The sequence below is a fragment of the Sapajus apella genome, unplaced genomic scaffold (genome assembly GCF_009761245.1).
Source record: "Sapajus apella isolate SASKATOON/1434 unplaced genomic scaffold, GSC_monkey_1.0 scaffold31, whole genome shotgun sequence".
Lineage (NCBI taxonomy): Eukaryota > Metazoa > Chordata > Mammalia > Primates > Cebidae > Sapajus > Sapajus apella.
In genome coordinates, this window is record NW_022436971.1 from 22,192,713 (window position 1) to 22,212,172 (window position 19,460).

The window sequence follows — 19,460 nt, forward strand, 5'->3', positions numbered from 1 at the left end:
GTATCTTTTCTTCACATGCCCACATTTCCCCACACACAACCACAAAGAGTAAGAAAATGTCATGTGTGCAGGCTGGATTTGCCAATGGCAGGTTCCCCACAGTGTTCCACATGGCCAAGACCTATGTGCATTAATCACTGTGTTTTTTGCTTATTCTTTGCATTTTTGTATACTGACAATGAACTATCCAGGAAAGAAATTAGGAGAACAGTTTCATTTACAACAACATCAAAAAGAATAAAATTTTTAGGAATAACTTATCAAGCCAATGAAACATCTGTACACTGAGAACTACAAACCGTTGATGAAAGAAATTGAAGAAGATGCAAACAAATGGAAAAATGTTCCGTGTGCATGGATGGGAAGAATTATGTTCTTGTGTGGTGTAAAGATAGTGCTGAAAATGTCAACAAAAGCTAGCACATACCCCTGTGAGTAATAGTGATATGAAAAAAAGGAAGCATTTGTATTTATCTATAGCACAGAAAGTCATGCTGTTGGAGAAACTGGACAGCGATGTTAAGTGTGAAACAGAAGAGTATCATGTTGGCATGACACCACATATGAGCTGAAGAAACGGAAGGATAAACTGTTGAAGTTTTTTGCTGAAAGTAATGAACAGACATTAATGAAAAATAGAAAAACACTGCATAAAACAAAAACTGAAGATCCTAATTGTGTATTGAAAGAGTGGATTCATCAGCATTGCAGTGAACACTGCCACTTAACAGAATACTGCTCATGAAACAAGCAAAGATCTATCACGATGAACTGTAAATGGAAGGGAACTGTGAACATTCAACAGACTCATTGCAGAAATGTAAGAAAAGACACAGCATTAAATTTTAAAAGATGTGTGGTGATAAAACATCTGCTAATCATGAAGCAGTGGAGAAATTCTTTGACATGCTTGCCAAGCTCAAAGCTATTGAAAATCTGAGACCAGAACAAGTCTGTACTGCTGATGAAACATCACTGTTTTGGTGTTATTGCCATGGAAAGACACCAACTCCAGCTGATAATAGAGCCCCTACAGGAATTAAGGATGCCAAGGAGAGAATGACTGTGTTGGGATGTGCTAAAGCAGCAGGCACACTAAGTGTAAACTTGGCTATGATGCAAAAGCTTGTGCCCTTATTGTTTTCAAGGAGGAGTTCCTTACCATTCCATTATTCTAACTAAATGCATGGATCTCCAGGAAAATCTTTTCTGGTTGATTTTACAAATACTTTATACCAGTAGCTCATGCTCACTGCTGGGAAGCTGGACTGGACAGCAACTACAAGATTTTGTTATTCCATGACAACTGGTCTGTTCGTCCTCCAGCTGAAGTTCTCCTCAAAAATAAAATAATTTCTTTGTCATATACTTTCACCCAAATGTGACTTTATTAATTCAGCATTTGACCAGGGTGTATTAGTCTGTTCTCCTGCTAATAAAGACATTCCTCAGACTGGGTAATTTATAAAGGAAAGAGGTTTAATTAACTCACAGTTCCACATTGCTGGAGAGGCCTCAGGAAACTTATACACATGGTGGAAGGCAAAGAAGCAGGCACCTTCTTCACAGTGCAGCAGGATGGAATGAGTGCAAGCAGAGGAAATGCCAGAGGCCAATAAAATCATCAGATCTCATGAGACTCACTCATTATCACAAGAATCTCATGGGGGAAATTGCCCCCATGATTCAATTATGTCTACCTGGTCCTGCCCTTCACATGTGGGGATTGTGGGGATTATAATTCAAGGTGAGATTTGAGTGGAGACACAGCCAGACCATATCATTCCCCAGGCCCCTCCCAGATCTCATGTCCTCACATTTCAAAACACAATCATGACCTTCCAACAAGTCCCTGAAAGTCTTAACTTATTCCAGCATTAACCCAAAAGTTCAAGTCCAAAGTCTTATCTGAGACAAGCTAAGTCTCTTCTGCCTATGCATCTGTAAAGTCAAAGCAACTTAGTAACTTCCTAAATACAATGATGGTACAGGCATTGGGTAAATACACCCATTCCAAATGGGAGAAATTGGCCAAAACAAAAGGGCTACAGGCCCCAGGCAAGTTGAAAGTCCAACGGGGCAGTCATTAAACCTTAAAGTTCCAAAATGATTTCCTTTGACTCCATGTCTCACATCCAGGTCATGCTGATGCAAGAGGTGGGATCCCAGATACCTTGAGCAGCTCTGCCACTTTGGCTTTGCAGGGCACACACCACCAGCTGCTTTCACGGGCTGGCATTGAGTATCTGCAGCTTTTCCAGGTGCACGGTGCCAGCTGTTGGTGGATCTACCATTCTGGGGTCTGGAGGATGGTGGCCCTCTTCTCACAGTTTTACTAGGTTGTGCCCCAGTGGGGACTCTGTGTGGCAGCTCTGACTTCACATTTCCCTTCTGCCCTGCCCTAGCAGGGCTTCTTCATAAGGGCTCTGCCCCTACCGCACACTTCTGCCTGGACATCCAGACATTTCCATACATCGTCTGAAATCTAAGCAGAGGTTTCCAAACCTTAATTCTTGACTTCTTTTCACTCATAGGCTCAACACCATGTGGGAGTGCCAAGGCTTGGGGCTTGTACCCTCTGACTCAATAGACTGAGCTGTACCTTGGCCCCTTTTAGTCACAGCTGGAGCAGAGCAGCTGGGATGCAGGGCACCATGTCCCAAGGTGGTGCAGAGCAGAGGGACCCTGGGCCTGTCCCATGAAACCTTTTTTTTCCTCCTAGGCCTCTGGGCCTGTGATGGGAGTGGCTTCCATGAAAGTCTCTGACAAGCCCTGGAGAAATTTTTTCATTGTCTTGGTGATTAATGTTCAACTTCTTGTTACTTGTGCAAATTTCTGCAGCAGGCTTGAATTTCTCCCCAGAAAATGGGTTTTTCTTTTCCATGACATAGTCTCAAATTTTCCAACTTTTATCCTCTGCTTTCTCTTGAGTGCTTCATCACTTAGAAATTTCTTCTGCCAGATACCCCGAATAACCTCTTTAAAGTTCAAAGTTCCACAGATCTCTCAGGCAGGGGCAAAATGCCACAGTTTCTTTGCTAAGGCATAGCAAGTATCCATTACTCCAGCTCCCAGCATCACTGTAAGCATTTTGGTCAAAGCCATTCAACAAGTCTGTGGAAGTTCCAAACTTTCCTACATCTTCTTGTCTTGTGAGCCCTCCAAGCCTCTAGCAAGTTCCAAACTTTCCCACATTTTCCTATCTTCTTCTGAGCCCTCCAAACTGTTCCAACATTTACCTGTTACCCAGCTCTAGCGTCACTTCCACAGTTTTGGTGAAGTTTACAGCAGTGTCCCACTCCCTGCAGTGCCAGTTTACTGGGTTATGCTGCTAATAAAGACATACCTGAGACTGGGTAATTTATAAAGAAAAAGAAGCTTATTGGACTTACAGTTCCATGTGGCTGGGCAGGCCTCACAGTCATGGCAGAAGGTGAAGGAGGGGCAAAGGCATGTCTTACATGGCAGCACGCAAGAGAGCATGTGCAGGGGAAATTGTCCTTTATAAAACCACCGGATCTCGTGAGACTTATTTACTGTCACGAGAACAGCATGGGAAAAAGCTGTCCCCGTGACACCATCGCCTCCCACCAGGCCCCTCTTTCAATAATGGGAATTACAATTTGATGTGAGATTTGTGTGAGAATACCAAGCCAGACCTTATCAGTGATCTTTTGGATAAGACACGAAAGCACAAGCAGCCAAAGCAAAAATAAACACATGAGAGTGCATCTGCACAGCAGAAGGAACATCAGCAAAATGAAAAGGCAATGTACAGGGTGGAAGCAACCATACATCCAGTAAGGGGCTAATATCCAAAATACATAAGAACTCTTGCAACTCAATAGCAAGCAAACAAAACAACCCAGTTTAAAAAGGAGTCAAGGACCTGAATAGACATTTTTCTGAAGAAGACATGCAGATATCCAATAGGCATGTGAAAAGGTGCTTGGCGTCACTGACCATCAGGAAAGTGAGATAGCACCTCACACCTGTTAGGATGGCCAGTATGAAAAAGACGAAAGATAAGTCTTGGAGAGAATGTGGAGAAAAGGAAACACTTGTATATATTCTAGGTGGGACTGAACATAATGGAAAAATGGTTTGGAGGTTCCTCAAAAATTAAAAGCAGAGCGACAACCCAGCAGTCGTATTTCTGTGTATCTATCCACAGGAAAGGAGGTCAGTAGCCCAGAGAGATCTCCGCACCTCCATGTCAGTGACAGCATTATTCGCAGTAGCCAAGATGTAGAAAATACATAATTGTCCATTTGACAGATGAAGGGATAAAGAAATTGTGGTAGATACATCTACAGGGGAATATTTTTCAGCCTTTAAAAAGAAGGCAGTCCTGCCATTTGAAACAGTATGGAAGGATCTGAAGCACATTACACTAAGTAAAATGAGACCGAGAAAACAAACACTGCATGATTTCACTTACCTGTGGGATCTGAAAACGTCAGACTTCTAGAAAGGCGGTTACCAGAGGCTGGTGGGAGGGACTGGGAATCGGGAGGTGTTGGTCAAAGGTGAGGAATGTTCCGCTTGTAAGATGAATACGTTCTGATGCCTCACGTACAGCGTGAGAACTGTAGTTAATAATAATGTGTACTTGAAATTGGCTAAGAATGCATCTTAAGTGTTCTCATGACAAAAAAGGTGGGGTTAACTATATGGGGTGATGGATATGTTAATTAGTATAATTGTGGCAGTAATTTCACAATGTATATGCACATCAAAACTTAACATTGTGGCCAGGCGTGGTGGCTCATGCCTGTAATTCCAGCACTTAGAGAGGCTGAGATGGAAGGATTGCTTGAGCCCAGGCATTCAAGACCAGCCTAGGCAATGTAGGGAGCTCTTGTCTTCACACAAAAAAATTAAAAATTAGCTGAACATGGTAGCCTGTAGCTGTGATCCCAGGTACTTGAGAGGCTGAGGTGGGAGGACTGCTTGGACCCAGGAGGTCAAGGGTGCAGTGAGCCGTGATTGCACCACTGCACTCTAGCCTGGGTGACAAGCAATACCTTGTCATACACACACACACACACACACGTGTGCATGCACACACATACACAACACAGTGTACTATTTAAATATATACAAATGGAGGTCAGGGCTGCAGTGAGCCATGATTGCACCACTGCACTCTAACCTGGGTGACAAGCAATACCCTGTCACACACACACACACACACACACACCCCACAGTGTACTACGTAAATATACACAAATTCCATTTGTCAAGGACACTTCTGTAAAGCTGGGGGGTGGGCAGAAACCCAACAATATGATCTAAAGCAGTATTTTCCAAATTTGTTTTGACTGGACCTACAGATAGTTTGACATGATGACTTCCTCCACACACGTGTGTGTATATATATATGCACATAACTGAAATAAACGTTTCACAAGGGAGTACTCACATTGCAAGCCTGTGGCACACTGTGCTCTGCTCTATTCCACTTCAGCATTGTGCTGGCCCCAGCTCCCTGATGTGGCTTCGTGGCCGGTGACGGGCTGCAACCCCAGTGGAGGAGCTCCAGTGGTGGGCTTCATGATGTCTCATGAACCCCCACTGCAGCCCTTGGGGTGGGCAAGTTCCTCTTCAGAGGTAGCAGGGGTTCCGGCAGTTGTGGCGTTGCCAGTGACATTGCCAGCAGGCACTCAGGTGAGTCCAATGTTCAGCCTCGGTAGGTCCTGTGCTGTTACTGAGGGAGCTTGCATTTGAATTAGGGAGCTGTCCATGCCGGGATGTTGAAGGCTGTGTGTGGCGGGGAGGAGTCCTGTTGGGAGCAGTTATTCCTGGTCAGCTCCGTCTCTGCTAGAGGGGTGGAAAACTTGTACCCTGGGCTGCCTCTTCCTTGCCATGTGTGGGGCAGGCAGTGTGCCTTGATCGCGGGGTCCTGCAATAGGGCCCGGAGCCTTGTGATACAGGGTCCAGCCAGCCAGGCACTGCAGGTCCTCTGCTGTGAAGCCTGTTTGCCAATAAGGGCTGGTTGGACAGACAGTAGTGCAGCACCCAATTCTGAATCTTTCTAGTTGAGCAACCTCATGTGTAGAGTAAGGCAGATGTGACAGTATTACAGGTAAAGCCTGGCATGTGGTCTGAGCTCTGTAAGTGCTGGTTGCCATCAGACGTGGTTGAAGCTGACTTCCTGTTGGAAGCAGCACTTGAGCTAGGCTCTGTCTGGATGGTAAGTCGTTAAAGCAAGACACTGTTTGTTTTCTTGTTTTGATGATGGAAAACAGCAAATACTGCTGGGATGGGACCAGGCAGAGACTGCAAGGAGACAAATTTAGCTGGTAAGGTGGGAATTGGGCAGGCGGTATCTCCAGACAACGTGGAATGAAGTCACAAAGCCTTGGCCAAGTCTCAGGTTAGACTGAAGAAAAAGCAACACATCAGACGTTAAAAAAACTACAATTCAGCGAGCTTTGTTTTGCGTTTAGAGTTTGAGCATGATGGAGAGGTGTAACTACTCCAGAGAGTTGGTTCCCAGGGTGGACCTCGTGGACGGAACAGCCAGTGACACAGAGCAGCGCTTTCTGTATGATGCGTGGGAGTTCAGGGGTCACATGGGACGTGTGGCTGGAACTGGGGAGTCCCCACTGGACAAACTGGTTCTGGTTTTGTCCGCAGGCATGCCGCCTGCAGTTCCAGCCCTCGGAACAGGAGTGGGCAGATCTGGGAGGAAGAGCATCGAGAGAACAGAGGGCAAATGTCCACCCTGGCGCCCACCTGCAGGGCTGCACCTTGACCTGGCCCCAGCAGCTCCTTGTGAATTGATTCACAAGCAAAACCTTTTTTTCCTTTTTTTTTTTTTTTTTTTTTTTTTAGGATGGAGTCTTGCTCTGTCACCAGGCTGAAGTGCAGTGGCCCGATCTTGGCTCTCTGCAACCTCTGCTTCCCAGGTTCAAGCAATTCTCCTGCCTCAGCCTCCCAAGTAACTAGGACTACAAGCTCATGCCACCATGCCCAGCTAATTTTTGTATTTTTAGTAGAAATGGGGCTTCACCATCTTGGCCAGGATGGTCTCGATTTCTTGACCTCATGATCTACCCCTCTTGGCCTACCAAAGTGCTGGGATTACAGGTGTGAGTCACTGCGCTCAGCTGCAAAGAACTCTTTTTTAATGAGGCGCTTTTGATACTGAATAGCAAACCCTTTCCATTGGGTTCTAAGGCAAACCAGTCTTCACTGAGCTGTACTTGATAAACAGACTCTTTTTCTAAGTTTATTTTTTATATGTTTAAGAATGCACAAAACATATATACTCGGGGGGCGGGGGGATGAATTCTCTCCTCCTGCTTCATCAGCCTACGTTTATCAAGTGCCTCTTAGGTGCTCGTCACGGTCTGTGCCGGCTGCTTGCATATTCCCGTGAGTGGGAGGCATGAGGTCTTTGCTCATACAGAGTTGGCAGTCTGGCCAGGAAGCTGGGTGCTGGTGGTGACCAGTGTGCTGCATGTGTGGGGGTATACGGGCTGCCACCTGGGAAGGACCAGGGCAAATCCTAGCGACGTCTGTGGATCGTCAACTCCATGGGAGGAAGTGGTGTTCTGGTCAAGGCCTGAGAGTGCAGGCAAAGTGATAGGAAATCCGCGCTGCCTTCCAGAGGCCACGTCTGTATTCATCGTCGTCTGCACACTACTTATTTTATTGTAAGCGATGTGCCCCTCCAGCTTCAGTCCTGTCCTGTGAAGTATAATCCACCTCACCAGTCTCAGGCCTCTGTGGTTTGTAGGACCCTGAGGCTCCTGTGCTCAGATTCTTCTGAACTGTCTTTCTTGTCCCTCCCCCTCTTTGCCTTGACATTTGTCTCTTAACAAGAAACAGACACACAACCGTGATTGGTCAGGTAACCGCCCGCCACTACTCTGCAAACAGGTACCACCATGGCTGTTTCCAGAAACCATGAAGCTGGTTTGTGTATTTGGTTTCCTAGACTTCTAGCAAGATGATGCCTTCATCTAGTCTCTCCGAAAGCAAATCCATAATGTCATCGTGCAGCCCTCCACCCAGGTCCCAGGTTTTCAGTCTGCCCGGCAGTCACTCTTCAGGGCCCTGCACGCTCAGGCCTCCCTCCCACAGACTCAGTGACTCCCAAGGCTGCAGTGCCACGTGGCCTTCTGCTGTTTCCCTGTGCTCTTCGCAGACTTCATCACAGCCTGGCGATGTTCTCTGCAATCTTCAGAACCCAAGAAGCATTTCTTGAAACCTTCACCTGTGAGAACTCGAAGCCAAGTTATTTTCTAAAGCAAATCAGTATTACCTCTTGTACTCTTTAATCCTTTTTTTACTTCTTTTTGAATTACATTTTTTCTTTATAGATCTAAAAAGTTACTTATACAGCCACTTGAAATTCATTTTATTGTTTCCTCTGATAATATGACTGAGAAATATGAGCTTATTCATAGAGAAATACATCCCTTGGCCCACGCTAAGGCAGATGTAAAATTAGTTGCATGCAGAGAAAATGGGTGGAATAGTGCACCACGATTTCCTGCAGGAAACATCCTTGTCTCCCCTCCTTCTTTTATTCCACGCCAGGAGCAAAACTAGACCAGGGCAACCATTTTCTTCTAGCCAGGGGAGGAAGGCATTGTTGCCGTGATCTGTCCGCCGGGAGAGTGTCCTTTAGAGCACACGCTTCTCTGACGTGCGGGAGGCTGTGCTTGCTGGGTGTGTGTGCAGGAAGGGTTTCATTCAGCTTTCAGTTGCTACCGCTTTGGAACTGGTACCCGTTCAAATACATATGTAAGTGTCTTGCTAAGCAAAAGAAGAAACACAAGAGGATTTGGGAAACAGGTTTTCCGGAGCACCTGAATATGTAGGACATGAAATGGATGCTCAGAACATCCCAGAGCTGTCCCCGGCCATTGTGTGTGCTCCCGACTCTATAAATGCTCCAGAGTATACCATGGCCATTGTGTGTGTGTGTCCCCAACTCACTGTGAGTGCTCCAGCATGTACCACGGTCATGTGTGTGCGCGCCTGACTCACTGTGAATGCTCTAGAGTGTACTTCAGCCATCGTGAGTGTGTGTACTTGACTGTATAAATGCTCTAGAATGTACCATGACCATTGTGTGTGTGTGTGCACCCAACTCTATAAATGCTCTAGAATGTACCATGGCCTTTGTGTACATGTGTCTCCAGCTCACTGTGAGTGCTCCAGTGTACTTCAGCCGTTGTGAATGTGTGTACCTGATTCTATAGTACATAGTCTAGAATGTACTATGGCCATTGTGTACATGTGCACCTCACTCGCTGTGAGGGCTCTAGACTGTACCAGGGCTGTGCTGGGTGTGCCCCTGACTTACCTGTATTCAGCATTGCTTATGAGGGGGTGGGGAGTGAAACCTCCCCTACTGCCTGGGAGTGGCCATGGGTTTTCCCAGCTGAGGTGCCGTTGCACTCTGAGGGGTATATCAGGGTAGCCTGTAGGACCTCTGAAGATTTTCGCTGGGGCCCAGGAAGTGCTGTCTCAGACTGGTACCGCACTGGGTCTTGCTAGTTGTAGCTTTTGTGATACGTGGTTTCTGAATATCTGCCGTCAGATTTGACCCGTGACGCTGGTGTCTGCCTCTCTCTGTGGAGCGTGTTGCTTCACAGAGGGTGGCTTCAGCCTCCAATCCACAGTGGGTTATAATGTACACCTCTTTGTACAGTGTTTTTACATGAGTTTCACTCCATTTTTTAAAAAATTTGGATCTAAATCTTAGCTATCTGACATCTTTAGCGTTGTCCTTTTTAATTTTTTTTGTTAATTGACAAATTATAATCGTATGGGGTTACAATTTCTGGATAATTTGAGTTTTATTAAGCACCTGTGTTTATTGAAGTTAAACATCAAATTAACGAAAAACATTTAGATAAAACTTTTCAAAACATATTTTGACGTTTCCCACTTCTTAGCTAGAGCTTACTGCATGTAAATCCCAGTGATTCCTGGTCATGACTAAGAACAGTTCCTGACACAAACTGTAATGCAGTGCTGCCCTCACAGCCTGTGAGCACACGCTGGAGTTTCAGAGTCCGTCCGAAACGCACTGCCCTAGGTTCTGGGTCTTTCTGATTCCTGTATTTTTGCTTCCTTCCCCGAGTCTGTTTTGCTCTGAGTTAATCATCTTTTTTGGCTTGTGGAATCACCTTCGTTTCTGTTTACAGCCACTGCTTTTCTCTCCTCATCCACAACTTTGTTCTCTCGTGGACTTAGAAACAGATGACCACATATGTTGGGACTGTGGGCCACTGAAAGGGCACACTTGTCTTCTGAGGAAGGGCTTGAGGATGCCGCTCTTTGAAATGCAATATTCAAAGGTTCGAAGTTGTTCAGAGGCCTTTAATACCTTTCCTCATTCGAGGGTTGTTGGCTGTTATCCAAATCCAAATGTGCTAACGGTTAACTAAGTTTATTTTAAAATAGTCTCATTTGTTAATATGACATCTTCGCTCTCACCTGGAATTCTTCACTCTTAGAATTCATCAACAAGTATTAAGTGTTGTGTACCCCAAAGGTTGCTGGTCATTGTCGGGAACATAGAAGAGTTTTAATAGATGGGTGTATGATTCAGAAAGCTTTAACCCATTTGGGGACACTTTAGTCACATATTTATGGCACCAAAGATGGTAGCCAAGGTTAGTGTTTGTGTGTTATTAAAATTGCTCTATGGGAAATGTGGATAACTTACAAGCTCTTAACTTTGATTCATAATTAGGTAGTGAGTCTTTGACCTCAGATGGGCTAGTTCTCATCCTGTGATGTGTGAGTTAGTTGGGAAGGGAACCTCTGCATTTCTGGAGCCTCTGTTAAAAACTCCGAGTGTCCTGGTGCTGATGTCTACTGCGTCCTGCTCGTACCGTGCTGCGAAGTCACTGTCCCTGCGTTCGTTGGCATGGCCCACATGGACACTTCTTGCTGCAGCCTTTTGCTTGCTTGCTTTTGGTGGGGAGCACACATGAGTTCTAAGATCTGCTGGGGAGCTTACGAATCCAGCTAAATTTACTGCCCGTCACGTAGAAAATGTCCCACGTGGTAAGTGCGTTCCTCCACCAGCACAAGCTCTGTGAACTGCCCGTCGCATCCTTCTCTCCCTGCATGGCAGCTGTCCTTTGGAATTCATTGTCAAGCTGTCCGAACTCTACCTATCCTTACCTGCGATAACTGGGCTGCCAAGAGAAGTGTGGTCATTTTGCTCCAAGAGGCATCTTCACCATTAGGATCAGCCATCATCTTACCTGGACGGGAGCGGCAGACACGCCGCTGTCTTACCTGGACGGGAGCGGTGGACACGCCGCCGTCTTACCTGGACGGGAGCCGGTTTTTCAGCATCCTAGCTGTAGAGTTTTGGTCTTGTTTACTACATATTGTGTGTTTATTATGATGATGATTAGATAAGATCCAGTGAACTCTTTGTCAGTCTAGGTGTGATAGGCGTTTGAGCACAGTACTATGAGCTTTCTGTGTGTTCCTTAAACTATAAATGAGAAAGGAATTGTGGTTTTGAATGATGTTAATGTTGTGATTACACATAATAAGAGCTCCATGGCCAGTCCTGAGGTGACGGTGTAAGAGAGGTGTGCAGGAGGGTGTCCCCAATCAGTCCGCGTTGTGTTGTGTTTGAAAAAGAAACATGTAGTGCCTTGTTGATGTCTTTAGTTACTCACAGGTTAAACACATGAAATGAAATTCCCTTCTTTGTAAATAAGTATTTAAGAGTTTCACCAGAGAAAACAGAGACCCATATTTGCAACCAAGTTGAAAAATTCTTGGTCTCTGTGTGGCTTTACTGCAGAGATGCGAGGGTTTTGGTCTCTGTTGAGTAACTGAATACACACTGTATCAGTTAGGATGACTTGGGGGGAGATGATGGGAAACTGTGGCTCAAATTGGCTCAAACATCAAGAAATGGCCTCACGTCACAGGCAGGGCAGACCCTGAGCCTGGTGTGGCCAGTGGCAGCACCCCTGCCCTGCTCTGAGCTCTGCCCTCCCACCTCCTCCAGTACTTCAGTAAGGGGATCGCTACAGAGGATGTGGGCATCCTGTGCAAATCACCTTCTCCTTGCTGCCTCTCTGCCCTCCAGTCCCCACAGGTCTCCCTCAGCTGGTCAGTGTCCATTCCTTAGTTACCGATGAAGCCCACATTGGCGAGTGTCTTAGCTTGGGGTGCCATAGGAAATGCCACATGCTGGGCAGCATCAATGCGGAAATGTGTTCCCAGGGCTGGAAGTCCAGTGTCCTGGTGTTGGCAGATTCGTTTCCTAGTGAGGGCTCTCTTACTGATGTGTAGATAGCTGCCTTCTCACTGTGTCCTCACGTGATGGAGAGAGAGAGAGGAAGCCTGCCCTCCAGGTCTCTTATAAGGGCACGAATCCCATTGCAAGGGCCCCACCCTCATGACCTCCTCTAACCCTAATCGCCTCTCAAAGGCTCCATTTCAGATATAGACAGTCCCGACTTACGGCCTCTTGACTTTACAATGGCATGGAAGTGCTGCGCATTTGTAGAAACTGCATGTCGCGTCCCATACAATCGTTTTAGCTTTCACTTTTGGTATGATATCCAATAAATTGCATGAGGTATTCAGCACTTTCTTTTAAAGTAGGTCTTGTGTTAGATGATTTTCCCATTTGCAGGCTGATGTGCGTGTTGTGAGCGTGTTTAAGGTAGGCCCAGCTGGCTCTGACGATGAGTGGGTTAGGTGCATTCACTACATTTTCAGCTCATGATATTTTAAACTTACGATGGAGGTGGCGACATAGCCTTTGTGTACATCGAGGGGCACCTGCAGTGCCACACTGGGTGGGAGGCTGGGACTTCTGCACATGAATGTGGCAGGGGGCATAATTCAGTCCTTAACAGTGAGACAGCAGTAATGCTGCAGCGTTGACAGGCTCTGCCAGATGACAACGTAATAAATACTCTAGTGACTGCAGGACAGGAGCAGGCCTCCTGCGTCATGAAGAATGTGTATCACAGCTCTGAGCTACCAGGCTGGGTACCGCAAACGTTTACGTTAACATTTGGTGCTTCCGTTTCTCTTAGTGTCGTGTGGGAGCCAATGGGAGATGGGAAGAAAATCATTTCGTTGGCCGATAACCACATCCTGCTGTGGGATTTACAGGAAAGCTCAAGCCAGGCTGTGGTAAGTAAAAACAACAGAGCATTTGTTCCTTTTTATATTTTTAAATAGAACTTTAGCTAAATTCAGAATATAATTCTTCATTCCTATCAGTTTAGAATTTTGACCTTAATGAACAGACTGAATTATCAATCAAAGAACCGAGTGATGGGGTCCTTCAGGTAAAGCTGTTTAGATGTCACTCAGGGCTTGTGAGATACGACACAGAACCCAGCGGTTTGCAAAACATCCGCCTTTTGCTGCACGTTGAGCAAAGGAGGGACTGGGATGCCCAGGAGAATTTTCTGCTGTTTCAGACCTGCCATCCTTTTGATGAATGGATTCTTAAAGTATATCTGGGTAAAATCATACTTTTAAGTAGCAGCAGTAATAACATTTTAATTTTGTAGTGGTGCCTCGTTCTTTTAATGTATTTGCACGAGTTGTGAAAATAACTTAGCACTTTCTTTGGGTTGGTTTTGATTTTAAATATGCATCATGTGAATGCTCTGTCTCTCACAGAGTGAATATTAATACATATATTCTCATATTTGATTTCTTAAAATTTTCTGCTTTAAAAATGTGGTTTTTACATGCATTCATCATTTCCTTGCATTTGTTTATGTCAAAGTAGCCACTTTAGAGAAGAGAAAAGGCAAGAACTTTGAACCGATAGTGCTTACAATGTCCTTTATATCTTGGGGGCCGCGTTGCCTATACACAGTCTAAGGATCACGCAAATAGCCACTGGATAGACTTCTCCAGTGGTGGCCTCAGCTTAGATTTATTTGTTCCTGCCATGTTTTTTTTAGCTCTTCTCCTGCATGGTGGCTGAGAATATTAACAAGTCCTTTCCTCACCCCCTAGCTGACAAGATGGCATGAATAATGATTCATCATTATTAATAAGTGGTACATAAGCAAGACTTCAAAATATTAAGGGCCCTGTTAAAGTTTTAAACCTTTGAATGGACAGAAGAGAGTCTCACAACCTTCACCACGGAATTAAGTGTTGGGCGTTCCCCCAGAGCATTGATGGTATTTAAGGAAGAAAATCATTATTTTTATGAAAAACTTTAAATATAAAGCATAGCTTCATTTCTTGGAGTAGAATGCAAATTTCATGCAAATTTTTAAGATAAAACAGGAAAATTGAATGACATTTCATGCCTGAAATTGACCCTCGTGGACCACACCTACAGGTTGGGGAGATATATTCATCATTTTCCACCTTCTGGGAGATTTGGCAGGAAGCCTGGTCATGGTTGATGGCGATGCTTCTTAGTCCCTTCCCTCCATTGTGCTTTAGCAGGACTTTCCCACATAACTGTCAACTTTCAGGAAGAAGGAGGAAAATACTTTGCTATTAAAATGCCAGGCTCATGGTGGGCTTTGGGGGAGACACTTGGGCAGAGGGCCCAGCTCCTGGTGTAGACACTTGGGCAGAGGGCCCAGCTCCTGGTGTAGACACTTGGGCAGAGGGCCCAGCTCCTGGTGTAGACACTTGGGCAGAGGGCTCAGCTTCTGGCGTAGACAGTTGGGCAGAAGGCCCAGCTTCTGGTGTGGGAAGAGCTGGGTAGAGCCTTTTGCACACCTACTGTGCTTGCTGTGTCAGGAAGGATGTCGGGGAGAAAGGAGACGTCGAGTTCCACGCAGTAGGATGCAGCAGGTTCTCATTTGTCCCAACTTTGGAGACCTATTCTGTAATCAAACTGTGAACACATCTTCAGACCCTCGGTCATCTCAAAAGGGTTTCATGGTAGTGTGATTAATCTGTAACTTATTTTCTGCAGAGATCAATTTAGTTTTCTCTCCCCCATTTTAATCCACTGTCAGCAGTTCTGTCAATATCACTTCGTGACCTTCCACTGTGGTATTTAATACAGAACCCTTCCTATTGATTTCAGCCATCTTCACACCCAGCTTCTCAATGTATTTTTTTTTATTGTTTGAGGATATTGCCTTCTGTGGTGAATCTAATCTTACGCTCACTGCATCATTACCTTTTGCAATTAAAGTGGAGATTCCTTGCCATTTAGAATCATTAGCAGAACTCAGGGGAGGCCTGGAGTGGAAGGTTCCGTGGGGGCCATAGACCCTGATGAGGGCAGAGGGATGGCCCCCTGTGTCTGTGCATGCTCATTCATCTTCACCTCTCCCAGCTTTCACTCGCCATGAAATGAATAGCTTCTGTCAAGGAGCCGACAGTGCGGAGCAGGAAGAGGGAAGCTTGGTGGGATCCGCTGCCACCTCTGCCTTCTGTTCACGCAGGAGAGCAGGAGCTCCTTGAAGGTGGCCGGCCAGAGTGTGCCATCTGGTTGGCGTGACACACATAGCACCCCTTCGAAGGAAGAGAGTGTGCATCAGGAGCATAGTATTTCTGTTGGAAAGTTTCTAATCAGATGCTTAAAATGTACCACAGGAGGATCAGATAAGAAACATAAGCTGGGGGCTCTCCTAGTGACAGCAGCCTGGTCCTTGCAGCCAACGCCATGTCCAGGGTGCCTGTAAATGTAAATTGCGTTTGTGTTTTGGGAACCAAGACAGCAGTGGGCAGAAGCTGAGTTTAAATCTCAGGGCTCGTGGGGAGGGGCTTGGAACTTTCTGGGTGGTCGGTGCATTCTATGGCCCCTTGCCAGCACACCTTGGAAAGCCTGTTCTGTTTTCATCTTTCCTGTTCTCCAAACTGGAAGAGACACGGTATGGAGGAAAGAAAGAGGCTTGTTTCGTTAGTGTTGAAGTGGAGAACTTGTGTCTAAAACCCGACAGCTGGGTTCCAGCGGCGACCCTCCCGTTCACTACAGCGTGCCCATAGGGGGACTAATTTGCCTTTTTTTCCTGATATTTTATTATTAAAATTTTATGTACTTATTTTTTAACTTTCATTTTAGGTTTGGGGGTATATGTGCAGGTTTGTGATGTAGGTGAACTGCACGTCCCGGGTGTTTGGTGCACAGATTATGTCATGACCCAGGTAATAAGCACAGCACCGGCAGGGAGTGTTCAGTCCTCTCCTCCTGTCCTCCACCCAAGCCATGTGTGCTCTCACTTAGAAGTGGGAGGCAATCCCAGTACTCTGGGAGGCCGAAGCAGGTGGATCACCTTACATCAGGAGTTCAGGACCAGCCTGGCCAACATGGGGAAACCCTGTCTATACTAAAAATAAAAAAAAATAATAAAAATATAGGCCAGCATGGTGGCCCACGCCTGTAGTCCCAGCACCCTGGGAGGCTGAGGCAGGTGGATCACAAGGTCTTGAATCTGAGACCAGCCTCACCAACGTGGTGAAACCTCGTCTCTACTAAAAATACAAAAATTAGCCAGTGTGGTGACATGCACCTGTAATCCCAGCTACTCAGGAGGCTGAGGCAGGAGAATCGCTTGAACCCAGAAGTGGAGGTTGTAGCAACCTGAGATTGCACCATTGCACTCCAGCCTGGGCTACAGAACAAAACAAAACACACCCCAATAGTCCGTAGTATGAATTTACAAAAAAAAAAAAAAAAAAAAAAATCAGCTTGGCGTGGTGGTGGGTGTCTGTAATCCCAGCTACTCAGGAGTCTAGGACAGGGAGAATTGCTTAAACCTGGGAGGTGGAGGTTGCAGTGAGCTGAGATCGTGCCACTACACTCCAGCCTGGGTGACGGAGCAAGACTCCGTCTCTAAATAAATACGTAAATAAATAAAGTGGGAGCTAAACATTGAAGACACCTGGGCATGGAGACTGGGCCAGCAGCACTGGGGCCTCCTCAGCTCACCTCTGGGCATTGTTTTCTTGTCTGGAAATCAAGAGCTCTCACCCTACGTGCAGCTGTGATTGTCGTGGGGGTGTTCAGGACAGCTCCTTGTCCCATTGTCTGTCCCCTGTCCTCTGTGGCAACACAAACCAGGACAGGCCTCACTCCCCAGCCTCTCTGCAGCCTGGTGTGGCTGGCCGGGGGATTGAGTTCTGGACAAACAGACGTGGGTGGGACCAGTGCCTTCACCCTAAACGAGGAGACGTTCCCCTCACTTTTAAGTCCCTGCTCCTGGAATGCGGAGGTGGCTGGCAGTGCTCTCTCCTGTTCTGTCACCTTTCTTTTCGTCTTTTTCGTAGGGTCTTTTTCAGAGCAAAAGTTTCACTCTTTTTTTTTTTTTTTTAGAACAGTTTTAAGTTCACGGCAAAATTGAGTGAATGATACAGAGACTTCACACAGCCTTCCCCGCTCTCAACACATGCCCCCAGCGTGGGACAGGTGCTGTCACTGAGGAACCCCCATGGGCACATCAGCGTCACCCAGAGCCACTTGTTGACATTAGGCTCCCTCTTGGTGCTGATGTTCTGTGGGTTTGGACGAATGCGTCAGGACACCTTCCTCCACTGTGGTTCACGCAGAATCGTTTCACGGCCCAAAAAACTCCTGCGCTCCCATGACGGCTCCTTCCTCATGCTCTCCCTCCAAGCCCTTCGCAAGCCCGGATCTTTCGCCATCTCCGTCGTTTTGCCTTTTCCAGGATGTCACAGAATTGGAACCAGACATGGATGGTTTTTAGATTGGTTTCTGTCTCTTAGTAATAAGCACTCAAGGTTTCATGGCTTGAAAGCGTATTTCATTTTATCACTGAGTCAATGTTCCATTGTCTGGAAGGCTCTCTGTGTTGATGAAGTTCATTCTGTCAGTTTTTCCTTTTATGCCTCATCCTTTGTCCCCAGGCTGAGAGCTGAGACAACCCGGACGCTGAAGATGTTCTCCTAAGGGGTGAACTTTGTACATTTGATGGTGAAGTCACGGTCCACTTTGCTTAAAATGCTCGGGTGCCTGCAGCCTCCTTGCACGCATCCTCGCCATGGCAGGGGCATGGGGTCCAGGCCTCCCTGTTGTTGGGGGGAGTGTGGACATGATTTTTCCTGGGCTGCTCGTCTGGAGTATGCGGTTATTGTCTAGAGGTTTTGTGTCCTACTCGGCTTCCCCTTTTTGAAAAAGTTGGGGGGGGGCCCGGGTGTTGGGGGGAGGTGGTGGGGCAGCAGGAGGTGCGGTGGGGAGGCGGGGCAGGCCTGGGGAGCAGGGGAGGCGCTGAGGTGGTGAGTCCTCCTGCAGCTGAGGCAGAGTTCAGCCTGCAAAACCAGGTCCCCTTCCTGCCACTCCTTAACAGTGTGACCCTGGACATGCTCCTCGGCCTGACCACGTCAACCTCCACATCCATTAAGTAGGGAGCCTGAGGCAATTTAACAGTGGAATTACAGGTTACAGAACAGCGTTCCTCACGCCAAGCATCGAGGGCGTGCCTGTCGGGTGGATGGACGGGCGGGTGGGTGGATGTGGATGGGTGCGTGGGTGCACAGATGTATGACGGATCAGCCATAATACATGATCTCCAACACTGGACCATGGGCGAAGGTCACCCATAGGAGGGGTACCAAGAAGACCCTGGTGCAGAGCCAAGAAAGAACGTGAGGTCCCAGAAAGCAATCTGTGTCTCCTTCATAATTAAACGACTTTCCCCAAAGTCAGCAAGTGATCATTACAGTCAGACATGAGGGACCAGGCGCTGTCATTACGCTCTGCTCCCAGGGTTTGCTGCCCTCATTATTCTTTTTAAAAGATCTTTTTCCCTCTCCCAAGAATTGCCTCTAATTAGACCCATCTCTCCAACAGATCACTAATGTCTAATTGGGGTTGCAGAAATATTTTTTATAGTTTAGTCCATCTTGGTAAAAAAATTTCAAATCTGTATTCATGGCCTTTCCAGTTTTGAGTGTGTAGAACTGAGGTCAAATCTGCCTTTTTGGGTTTAAGATACACATTTTTTCCCTCCAGAAACAGCTTAGATTTTGATGTAGCAAAGGAGAAGTCAAAACCCCTTTCAGTTCTATTCTTTCTACAAATAGAATCCTTTTAGAAATAAACTGAAAATAAGTTTAAAACATCACATCCTGTCACCTAATGGGGACAACTGATGCCCTGTGTACATTTTCTAATACAGGAAGGCTCTACCTTTCCAGGGGGCCATGTTCCAGACTCTCATGGGAGTGAGCTCTGTGCACCTCACACTTCGCCTCCCCAGGAGACGGCGCCGTCGATGGTGTGTGGGAGCCTGCAGCCCCTTGGGGCTCTGTGTCCCATTCGTGCTGGGTGTGCAAGCTCCCTCAGGGAGGGAGGGCCCACCTGCTGCGTGACCCTGGCAGGACCCACCTCCACCCTTTCTCTGGACCCTGGTGCTACCAACTCCTGCCATCTGGAAACAGGAGCCTTAGCAGCCAGGTATCCCACCACGAGAGCTCGGGCATCCCGCCAGGAAAGCCCAGGTGACCCGCCACGAGAGCCCGGGTGTCCCGCCACGAGAGCCCGGGTG

General features: G+C 46.7%; 1 protein-coding gene across 4 annotated transcripts in view; it reads left to right on the top strand.

The window, feature by feature from the left end:
* EIPR1 (EARP complex and GARP complex interacting protein 1) overlaps positions 1 to 19,460 on the top strand; it is a 161,020-nt gene that overhangs the window by 123,891 nt on the left and 17,669 nt on the right. For all 4 annotated transcript variants that reach the window (XM_032294252.1, XM_032294251.1, XM_032294254.1 and 1 more), the window contains one exon: positions 13,053 to 13,152. In XM_032294252.1, the coding sequence (XP_032150143.1) occupies positions 13,053 to 13,152 (100 nt within the window). The remainder of the gene's footprint in view (positions 1 to 13,052; positions 13,153 to 19,460) is intronic.